The 12,070-nt window shown below is 38.6% G+C and overlaps 1 protein-coding gene across 1 annotated transcript in view; it reads left to right on the top strand.

Annotated features, from left to right (window-relative positions):
* cep97 (centrosomal protein 97) overlaps positions 1 to 11,827 on the top strand; it is a 35,791-nt gene extending 23,964 nt beyond the window's left edge. The window contains exons 9-11 of the mRNA XM_048602954.1: positions 3,180 to 3,963; positions 7,749 to 7,824; positions 9,829 to 11,827. Of these exons, the coding sequence (XP_048458911.1) occupies positions 3,180 to 3,963; positions 7,749 to 7,824; positions 9,829 to 10,533 (1,565 nt within the window). The 3' untranslated portion in view covers positions 10,534 to 11,827. The remainder of the gene's footprint in view (positions 1 to 3,179; positions 3,964 to 7,748; positions 7,825 to 9,828) is intronic.
* Positions 11,828 to 12,070: the final 243 nt, after the last annotated feature.

Here is a 12,070-nt window from a genome sequence, read left to right on the forward strand (position 1 = left end):
TGTCCCTGGCACTGTGAGGCAGCAGTGCTAACCACTATTGTACCCGTTTAAAAATTTGGACGGTCATTAATGCTCCTTGCTGATGTATGTAAATGTTATTCCACCCCCAGACATCTGACTTTAACTCTGGATTCCCACCTAATGTCTCCAAACTGTTTCCTATTTACTGTTGGGTTCTGCTTTGTAACCATGCCTATGTAGATTGCATTTTCCCTGAAACTAGTCACATGCACATTGTAGCTACTCTGGATTCGAGCCCATCACTTACATTTCCCCTTGTCCTGAACTTAGATTTTTGGGTTGTTTCTATGCCTCCTCATTCCCTCTCCTGTGTTCACCTTGTCCAATCTTCCTTAGCACTAATTTAATTAAACTCCTGACCAACCAACTTCCATCCTGGTCCTCATGTTAATGGTTCTTTCTCCCAAGGTTATGTTCTCTCTCTCTCTCTCTCTTCAAATATGCTGCCATCATTTCTCAATAACTAACCCTTCGTCCTCCATTGGCTCTGCAAGTTATCACTCCATCTCCAGCTTCCCTTTCTTCTCCCTAGCCCTTGAATGTAGTGTTGCCACCCAAATCGATGCCCATCTTTCCCAAGACTGCATATTCGAATTCAGTTGGATTTCTGACCATGGTCCTGTCGTAAGACTGAAAACAGTTATTAATAAAGTCATAAGCGACACCTTATTTCCCCAAAGCAAACTATCCCTCATGTCCTTCTTGGTCTGCTCGTGGCCTTGACACTGATGATCTCTCTTATCTTCCTCCAAAGCCTTTCCACTTTCACCCGGCTAGTTGGAGTTGCACTTGTGTGGTTCCACTGTTGTTTATTGTAGCCAGACTATTAGTTGCAATAGCTTCTCTTCCCACTCCCACATATAACTCTGCTATTCCCAAAGCATCAATTCTTGGATTGGGTATTCTGAAGATGTGCGATGAGCAGCCAGAGGTTGTGGTCCACATGCGTACTAATAACATAGGCAGAAAGAGAGATGAGGTTCTGCAAAGGGAGTTAACTAGGAAGTTGACAAGCAGGACATCTCGGATTGTAATCTAGGAATTACTTCTTGTGCTACACTCCAGTGAGACTCGGAATATGTGGCAAAAGAGCTGGTGTGGGAGGGAGGGCTTCAGGTATGTGGATCATTGGGATGTCTTCTGGGGCAGGTGGGACCTGTACAAGAAGGACAGTTTGCATCTAACTGGAGGGGCACCAATATCCTGACAAGGAGGTTTGCTAGTGCCACTCAGGAGGGTTTAAAGTGGTGTGGTAAGGGTTTGGGAACCAGCGCAGTAGGTCAGCAAATAAAATGACTGAGGAAGAATCGGAGTCTAAGGCCAGTAAGACTAAGAGGAAGAACAGACAGGGGGAAGTTACTGATCGCGGTGGGACTGGCAGTCTGTGGTGCATTTGTTTTAAGCCTTTGACAAGGTTCCATGTGGTAGATTAATTAGTACAGTTAGATCATGTGGGATTCAGAATTAGCTTGCTAATTGGATACAAAATTGTCTTTACAGTAGGAAACAGAGGGTGCTGGTGGAGGGTTGTTTTTTGAACCTGAGGCCTGTGACCAGCAGTATTCTACAGAAGTCAGTGCTGGGTTCACTTGTGTTTGCCATTTATATAAATGATTTGGATAAGAATATAGGAGGCATGGTTAGTAAGTTCGCAGATGACACAAAAATTGGTAGTAATGCAGACAATGAAGAAGGTAATCTAAGATAACAAAGAGATTTTGGTCAATTGGGTCAATGGGCTGAGGAGTGACAGATGGAGTTTAATTTGGATAAATGCAAGGTATTGCATTTTGGTGAAACAAACAAAGGCAGGACTTGTACAATTAATGGTAGGACCTTGGGTAGTGTGTAGAACAGAAAGACCTATGTGTTCAGGTACCTAATTCTTTGAAATTTGGGTCACAGGTTGACAGGGTGGTTAATAAGGCATTTAGCATGCTTGCCTTCATTGCTCAGACCTTGAGTATAGGAGTTGGGATGTCATGTTGAGCTTGTACGGAACATTGGTGAGGCCTCTTCTGGAGTACTGTGTGCAATTCTGGTTGCCCTGTTATAGGAAGGATATTATTAAACTAGAGAGGATTCACAAAAGATTTACCAGGATGTTTGCCGGGAATGGAATGTTTGAGTTATAAAAATAGGCTAGGATTTTTGAACTGGAGCATAGAAGTTTATAAAATCATGAGAGACATAGATATGGTGAATTGCCAAGGCCTTTTCCCCTAAGATGGGGGAGTTCAAAACTAGGAGGCATATTTTTAAGTTGAGAAGAGAGAGATTTAAAAAGGACATGAGGGGTAACTTTTTTTACAGAGTGGTTGGTATGTGGAATGAACTGCCAGAGTAAGTGATAGATGTAGCTACAGTTAGCTACAGTTAAAAGACATTTGGATAAGTACACGAATAGGAAATACTTCGAGGGATATGGGCCAAACACAAGACCGTAGGACTAGGTTAGTTTAAGTACATGGTTGGTATTGACTAGTTGAGCTGAAGGATCTGGCTACGTGATCCCTGTGGTACCCTACAAGTCAGTAAAGGCCACATGGAAAAAGATCTGTTTATTCCTCCTCTGTTTTCTGTGTGGCAACTAGTTTTCTATCCATGTCAGTACCGTACTTCCAATCCCATGTTTAGTTTTGCATACTAATCCCTTAGGTGGAACCTTTATTGAAAGAATGTTAACAGCATGTAGCTAAAGTAGTAATGTGTATTAATTGTTAGATTAAGAGAAAATGGTGTGTCTTTGATATGATGTAACTACATACTAAGTAATATGCAATAAACCTTGTACTGTTCATCAAGATTGAGTTTGTCTTCTGTCTCGGATATCAAGTGGGCATTTTTTCCCACAAGGTATTAGTAGCCTAGTCTAATGTCACTAAGAATGATTGATGGCAGTGAATCTACCCAAGATATTGCTAAATCATATCTAACATCGGGATAGGGACTGTGGTGAAGACTTTGTTGGTTAAAATATTCTGGCAGCTGTGACCTCCACTGCTTCATGTTATAAGAGCAGAAACCAAACGTGACTGTTTCCCTTGAGCAGGTTAACAGAATTGATGTGAAGGAATATGAGATTTTACAGCATTGCTTTAAAAAAACTTTGCTTTCCTGTTACAAAGTTAAAATTCTTTTGTTTTGTTATATTGTAGAACCTGTAATTCGAATTAACGCATGGGTTGGTGCAAGTGACCGTGGAGACCAATGTCAAACAGTCGAACAGTTCTCATCAAGACAGACTGCAGGGTCTTGTCACAGTGAGCTCTTGTTGGAGGATATCCAGACTGATGAGGACAAACTTAATTGCAGTCTTCTCTCTTCAGAGTCTACATTTATGCCTGTAACCAATGCAATGTCTCCTCTTTCACCTTCCAGCGATCAAAGGCTTCCTGGAGATATTCTGGCTGTAGAAGCTGATGTTGTGTCATCGTTGCATTTGGAAACTGGGGATATGCATGAGGATAGTGATGATCAAAAATATCAGAGGGCTGCAAGAAGAACAGAAAACTATGGAGGATGGGTGGAAAAAGCCATTTACAAAAGTAAAGAAGAGAATGACAGCAAGTTGTTCCATGTATCCAGTCCAATGAAATCATGTGTAAATGTTAGTTCAGGTGTAAACAAATGCCTGGAGTCAGCTGCATTAACGAAAGAGCACAGTTTGCTAGACAACAGATTGCCCAAATGGCTATCAGTGGAAGTTGACCAGAAGATGATAGGAGAAGACTCAAAGCCAGATAAGTCTGGCTCATCTGAAAGAGTTGAGCCAAACCCAGAATTTCTAAATCAAATTAATAAAGCAGCCGTAAAGATTCAAGCACTCTGGCGAGGATTCTACACCAGGAACTGCAATAAAAAGGCGAAGGAAATACGTTGTGAAATCCGGCTGCGTAGGATGCAGCAACATGTACAATACTTAACTAAAGAAGTAATCAGGTGAAATACTTGAGAGGGAGGGGTTCTTTTTGAGAATTCTGTTTAAATATATCTGACTTAATCAATCTCAGATTTAAACCTATGAACTGATCTAGCATGATTTGCCATTTGTAGATGAGAGTTTTATCACTAGGTGTAGATCTATTCCCTAATTTCATTGTTGAAAGGTCTGACTCAGTTTTTTAGACAATGCCTCTGAGGGTTAGATTCCCCAAGATACAACTCTATGACTCTAAGTAAAAATGGTTTCTTTCTACGTACCCTATTTCTTCCATTTAATAACTTTAGAACTCTGGTCAAACCCTTTGTCTTTTAATTTCCAGGGACTACAACCTTAGTTTGTTTAATCTTTCTTTGTAATTTAACCCTTGGAGTACACACTATCATTTTGGTAAATATGCATTGTACTCCTTTTGAAATTAACATACCTTATCTAAGGTTTAGTGCCCAGAATAGTTCACAGGACACCAGCACTGGACTAAATAGAGCTTAGTATAGCTGTAGCATCACTTCTACTCCTGGATTCTTGTCCTCAATAAATAGAGGTCAATATCATATTAACCTTTTGGATCATCTTCTGTGCCTTTTCATGACATTTAAGTGAGACATACCTGGGACCCAAAGTCTTTTTGGTTCTCCACTGTTCCTCACTTTTCATTCTTTGGGAAATACTTTATTGCATTCTAATTGGGTCCTTGAACATACAACAGTACAGCTCAGGATTAGGCCCTTTAGCCCACCTTGTCTGCATTGACCATGATGCTATCTAAACTAATCTCATCTGCCTCATGTGGTCTGCCTGTGTTCTCTGCCTGTTCATGTGTCTGTCTAAATGCTGGTTAAGCTTTGCTATTGTATCTGCTTCTACCACCTCCCCTGGCAGCATGTTCCAGGCACCTACCGCCATATGTGTTTTCAAAAAAAAACCTTGCCTCACGCATTTCCTTCATTTTCCCCTCTAACCTTAAACCTATGCCACCTAGTATTTGCGGATCCACAGTGAGTTGGTCATAGAAGACAGAGGGTAGTTGTGGACATCTGAGAACAGTGGTGTTCCGTAAGGATCATTATTGGGACCTCTGCTTTTACTATATGTAAATAGATGAAAATGTAAGAGGTCTGATTGGTAAGTTTGCAGACAACACAAAAATTGATTGAGTTATGAAAAGTGAAGAAGGTTGTCAAAGGATACAGCAGGATTTATATAGGTTAGTTGGAAAGTTAGGCAGTGAAATGACAGACAGCGTGTAATCAGGACAAATGTGAGGTGATGCATCTCGGGAGGTCAAGTGCAAGTGGAAAGTATACAATAAATGGCAGGACCCGTAGGAGCATTGACATAGAGAGGGGTCTTAGGGTGCAAGTCCATAGTTCCTTGAAAATGGCAACACAAGTGAATAAGATGGTTAAAAAAGCATGAAATATGCTTGCCTACATTAGTTGGGCATTGAGTATTAAAGTCAGCAAGTAATGTTGCAGCTGTATAAAATTTTAGTTCGGACACAATTGGCGTATTATGTTCAGTTCTAGTGGCCACGCTGTAGAAAAGATGTGGAGGCTTTGGTGAGGATGCAAAGAGATTAACCAGTATGTTGCCTGAATTGGAGTCATTAGCTTTAGGGAAATTTTGGACAAACATGGGTTGTTTTATCTAGAGCATCAGAGGCTGAGGGGCGACCTGATAGAAGTATATAAAATTGAGAGGTATGGATATGATGGATAGTCAGTCTATGTGAATGAACTCTCATTTGTCTACATTAAAATCCTTTTGCACAATCACTTGCTCAATTAATATCTCTTCATAAATTTATGCTTGCTTTTAATCTGCTTACACTGCTACTGATTTTTGTGGTTATCATAAACTTGGATGTGTGGCTTTTTACTCCCATCATGTAGATCATTAAAACATTTAGTGAATAATTGTGGTCTAAAGTAGATCCTTTGCAGAGGACTACTGAACACATCCTGTCAATTGGAGTAGTTGGTCTTTGTTGCTACTCTCTGTCCCTAGATACAATTTTCTAACAGGTCTGTACCAGGCTACAATGCCAAATTTTAACTTTTAATTAAGTCTTTTATGAAGGACATTATTAAATGTCTCTTGAAAGTCCATATGAGTGACATCCAGGTTCACCAGGTAGACGTAAATCCAGCCCAATTTCAAGTAATTTTCCAACAACTGGTATTGGATATTTGGTGCATCATTATCTATTTTCTTCTTTCATCTGTCTTGAAAAGTACAGTAATGTGCAATTTCACAACATGAAGGATGGCTCCCAAATCCAGTGAACTTTGAAAGATTAAAGGCATTTATTTGCAATATATAACATGTATATATCTGACTTGAATGAAGGAAGTGAATGCACTTTCACCAGGTTTGTGGGTAACACAAGAATAAATTGGAAGGCACGTGGTGAGAACAATTGAGTCTATGAAAGATATAAAGCAGTTGGGTGATTGGGCAAAAACTTGGTAAATGAAATATGATGTTGGGAAATGGCAGAAATTTCAATGGAGAGACTCGGAAAGTTGCAGCACAGTGGGCTTTGAGTTCTTTGTGCATGAATCACAAAAAGCTACCATATGAATTCAGTGCGTAGTAGGGGAAACAAATGGATTGCTGGCTTTTTTTCAAAGGGAATGGAATACTGAAGTAGGGAACTCTTGCTAAAACTATACAAGGCACTAATCAGATCACAGTTGGGATACTGTGAACCGTTTTGTTCCCATCCTACAAAAAAAATTGCTAACGAAACACAGCAGGTTCTGGTAGCATCTATGGGAAGAAAGCAAAGTTAACATTTTCGAGTCTGGTGATTCCTCTTCAGAACATTCCCCTAGTCTAAGGTAAGATATTACTGGCATTAGAGACGGTCCAGAGAAGGTTCATAAGCTTCATTCTGAGTATAGAGAAATTTTTTTGAGGAGACGTTGAATAGGTTGGACTTGTACTCATGTGCAGAATAAGAGAAGACCTTATTGAAACATATGAGATTCTAATGGAGTTACAGAGTAGATTGTTTCCCCTAGTGGGAGAGTCTAGGGCCAGAGGACATAATCTTGATTAAGGAGTCACCAATTAAGACAAATGAAGAACTTCTTCTGAGAGTAGTAAATCTGTGGAATTCTTTACCATGGAGAATTGTTAAGACTAGGTCATTAAGAATGTTTAAGGTTGAGAAAGGCAGATTTTTAGTTGTTGAAGAATCAAAATTCCTGGAGATAAAGCAGGACACTGCGGATTATCAGATCAACCATGATCTCTTTGAATGACAGCAGACTCAAGGAGCTGAGTGCCCTATACCTGCTCCTTGGTTTTATGGCCTACCATTAGGCCATATGCAATATGCTCACATAATTTCAAATCCTGGGATGAAAACCATCTAGTATTAGGAATTCGTCAATTTTTAGTGCATTATTTCCTTGATTGTTATTTTGCTTACATTAATTTTGTTAAGTTTGGTCTCTCGTACAATATGAATTTCACTGGATTGTGCCATGTTGTGAACTTTGCTTAGTAGATGAGAAGTAATCGTTTTCATTGGCAATATCACTGTTATTCAATTTGAAGGGCTCTGAATCTATGAGAAGTGTCAGAATCTTTAAAAGGGAACATCATTGAAGAGGAAGTGAGAAAAAGTTTTTTTTTTCACTTGCCTTCATTCTGTCCCTCATCAATATGCCCTCAACAATCTGCATACTCTCCGTTACACTCCCTACCTCTTGAATATGTTCTTTCCAAAAACGTTTCAATCTTCTTTTGATCTATGTTTGGACCTTTGTAGATGGAGAAAAGAATGTGAAGAAGAACGTATGCAAAGGATGGTGCAGGAAGAAGCTGTAAGGTTTTTATGGAACCAGGTAACTTCCATTGGTGCTTGTGGCTCAATGAATTTGCTTATCACAAAAATAAGTGAATCTATTCCCAGTATAACTGTGTTTTTGAAAATTGAATATTGCAGGTGAAGAGCTATGGCACATTGCACATCACACCAAAATTGTAATAAGTAAGAAAGCAGAACTCATATTTCCAATAATAAAAGTAGGGTCAAAAAAAATGGAAACGATTAGACAAGTACACAATTACTGTTTCTTTGAGGAAGGATCTGGTTAATGCAGAAGCTTGAGATAATTACCTTTAAAATATAACTGTCATCCCTGGTTAAAAAGCATTCATACCTTTAAAATAGGTTTATGTCGTACTGTGGTAGTGGAAACTTCAGGACCTGCCAATATTTAGTCAAAAACAGACAGTAACAAACTGTTAAAATGGTTGCCAAGGGGTGTCACGTGAAGTTTGCAATTCAAGACAGACAATCATGATCTGAGAAAGTTCCAAACTGCATTTATATTGATTGGGAGTACTCTCCTTGAACTGATGTACATACGCAGCATTCCTTGTGGAATTTCATGCCATTGTCACGGTGTTTTCGGACAGATTTCGACAATGTGTTCCTAGATTCTGTCCCCAAATTTAGTGTAACAAGGGAGAGCTGACAAGACTAGCTATCCACACCTTAAGTATGAAAGACTAATTCACCAGAAGGTGAAAGGTCACTTCAGCAACACATCAAATAAATAGTTGACATTCTTGATGCCCTTCATTTGTTGGACAATTTTAAATGCCCTTTTACTGCTGGAAGAGAAACAGACTTTAAACTCACCAGTTAGTTTATTTCACTGTTTGTCTTTTACTCATTTACTGATGTGCTTCATCCACTGTCTGTAGGATATAATTACTGTCTGACAAATTAACATTGGAAGTTTCCACTGTAAATGTGGACATAAGACTTTACAATAGCAATACAAAAATTTTTAAATGGGGTCTGAATTGTACCACATGCTTTGAAGGCAAAATACTTGATTGTTGACTCCATGTGCTCCACCACTGAAATTTAACTGGTACATTACACTGCCGCCTTAAAATTTTCAAAAGCTAGCATTGTATTTGTGTCGCTGTGGCCACTTAACTGGTCCATTTTTAAATCAAAGCTTGCCCACCTTAGTGTAGGATCTTTCACTTCCCACCCGAATATTTTGGCCCTAGCGTAATGTTCCTCATTGTCTATATTCCATCTTAAAGTCACCAAACATGGTTACAACTGAGGAGGTAGAGATCTATGAATAGTTTCTCACTCGGGTCACAACAGTTCTGATGGCCTAAATGTCTGAAACCTCCTTTCTTCAATCTTTTTATAATTGGTCTGAAACTCTGGCAGTACTGATACGGCAGCAGTAGGTCTTAGCCAATCCATAATCAGTTATCTTTCCTGTTTTCAACATCCTGCTCTTTATAACTATTTAACAAACACATTAACACTGTCTCTGCTTTATCCTCAGAGGCCTGCATCAATACCAGGATCTGTTTGAAGACTCCAAATAGAAAACTATTCCACTTGGAGAGAACTTCTTTTGTTTCCCCTTTAACCTGAATACTCTGGGTTCAGAGGTGCCAAACAGAAATTGCAGGTTGATTCAACCCCACTGTAATTAGCTTTCTATTTATCCTTTGGTCCTTACTAGATTCCAAATAGTTGCCATGTCATAATCAGGAAACTAAATAAACTTTCTGAATACTCACCAGCCCACTTTGGTTAAGGGGACATTGCACAAAAACAATTAGTCTTTCCCATCAAATGAGTCATCACACAGGTTAGAAATAGGTTTAAAATTTTAACAAGTGACCCAACCCAACCCACTTGTTCTTGAGCGTTAGCGTTCAGCCCAATAAGTAAGTGATTGAACATTTATAATATTAAATGTACAAAACATGTATGTGTGCATTTAATCTTACGGATTTCAGAAAAGCTATTTATATGGCATGTTTTTGTTCCAGTCTTTGTGTTGTTCTTTTCCTTTTGGCAGGTTCGGAGCCTCCAAGAATGGCAAATATGCATGACTCAGAAGCAGAATGGAGTATTGCAGGCCTATGCTAAAGAATCCATTTCCCCACAGCATATGTTTATTCATTCATTTGAAGGCACACCACAGTCCTTTCTCTTGACTGACCACCCGAGTCCTACCTCTGGACAAGATACTCACTTGGGACGTTCATTGCAAGAATTTCCTGATTCTGGCTTTCAGTCCTCAGCCATCACCTGTAATTGTCTCCAAGATTCCTTGAATTCTCATCGGAGTTCTTCAGCAGGGAGCACAAACACAGTTGTAGAAGTCCCCTGCATTGTTAAAAAAGATTACAAATGTTTGACTGAGGAGTTCAAGGAGCCAGAAACCCTAGATTCCAGCTGCACACCCAGTAGTAAAGAAAACTCGGATAACAGTGAACAGGACAGCAGTCTTATACAGCAATATCTTAATTCATTAAGGCAACTGGATGCCGAAGATGATGAACCAAATTTTAACAGGAGGACAGAATGCGGTTCACAAGAATGTGATACTGTGAACAATGTTCATGAATCCCTCTGTGGTGCTCCAATTCAAATGTCTGGTGATTGTAATACCAAGTTTCCAGAAGCGTTCTGTCAAGCAGAAGTGGCTGTCATTGAAACTGACATTGTGGACTGTGTAGATGTACAAGGAAAAAGTCATGAACTAATCCCAAAGCATTGAGTAGATGCCAATAACTAGTTAACTGTATTCAGTTAAGAACAGTGCTAATAAGGTCATTTTTTTTGACAATATGCATACTAATGTGAAAGCAATATATGAAGGCATAGAAATATTTCAAGCTGAAAAATACTACATTCAAAAATGAAATGTTATTGTGATAATTACACAATGTACATTTTTTCAAAAGCTCTTTTAGGATGCGATTTAAATGAAATATTAACAATTAATTATTTAGATTTTCTTGTCAACATTCCAGAGCAATGATTTTCAGCCTCAGTATCTGCAATCTTAAAATTTTTTGAATGGTTTTTACTTTTCTGAAGAATAACATTTACTCTCTTCTGTCAGTGTACTGAGCCATTCACAATTCCTGGTTCAAAATCTGCACATCTCTCCACATCTCCTGTCGGCATGATAGCATGACCAAGATTATTCCATTCCTATATGACATATGATAGTGGCGAATTTGCACACCACACTGGCAAAACATGTAGCAGCAATCTAGAATGTCATCAGTTTGCTGACTTGTTTCTGTTAGTAGTCTTTATTGATGGAAATATATTCTTCACCATTACAACAATAAGTTATTTATGTGTGTGAGGTGATGCTCATGATGGACTGATTTAGCACTACTCTGCCAAGAAGGGATTATATTATTGTAGTTTTGACAGATTTCTGCAACCATAATTTCTCTCACATGCTAATTTACACTATGTTAGTAGACCTGTTTTTGTATCCCAAGGATTCTAATTCTTGAACAGTTGGTGGACAACCTGAAATCTGCTAATCAAAAGCTAAAATAATATGCTAGTAGCTATAGTGGAGTTTCAGTTAATTGTGTATTTGGTAAGTGTGCATTTCTTTACTATTGTGGAATAATTTATTTGTCCGTCCTTGGGAGAGAGTAAAATTTATTGGACCTGCAAAGCAAACATTAATGAAGTTGACTAAATACATTGCAGATATGGTTCTGAGATGAAAACCATTCAATTTCCAATTGTACTAAAAGCTAGTGTGAGACATTACTATAGAATTCAGCATTTCTTTAACCAGCTTATTGCGCGTGACCATTATTCCATAATCCTCCATGTGTCTGTGAGCATCCAGTGAAAATAAAACCAAGCTGGACTGTTGTTACCTAGCATCACATATAAAATTAACTTTGACTTGTCAAAGCCTGAAAAATATGTCTTGTATTGTGTTCTGCTGTCAGTGATAACATTATGAGCAATTAACTTACTGGAGAACTACTTCTGTGAAATTATAACAGAAATAAAAACAAAACAGCTGGCTATGCCTGTACTATTAGGTCTTGTTATGTGTAACCATGTGGTTAGGAGCAATTCCTTTGAGCTTCATCATACATTTAGATGTGTGGCATGGAATGGGCTACTGATCTGAGGACTATTTGCAGCTGAACTTGTATATAGAGACTAAAGCTGAAGAAAATATTGCTAACACTGGAAAAAGTTACATCCCTTATATGAGTGATTTATTATTTCATTTTATGTAATGAATATATGAATGCTTATATTCA

This window comes from Rhincodon typus, chromosome 11 (genome assembly GCF_021869965.1).
Source record: "Rhincodon typus isolate 14 chromosome 11, sRhiTyp1.1, whole genome shotgun sequence".
Taxonomy (NCBI): domain Eukaryota; kingdom Metazoa; phylum Chordata; class Chondrichthyes; order Orectolobiformes; family Rhincodontidae; genus Rhincodon; species Rhincodon typus.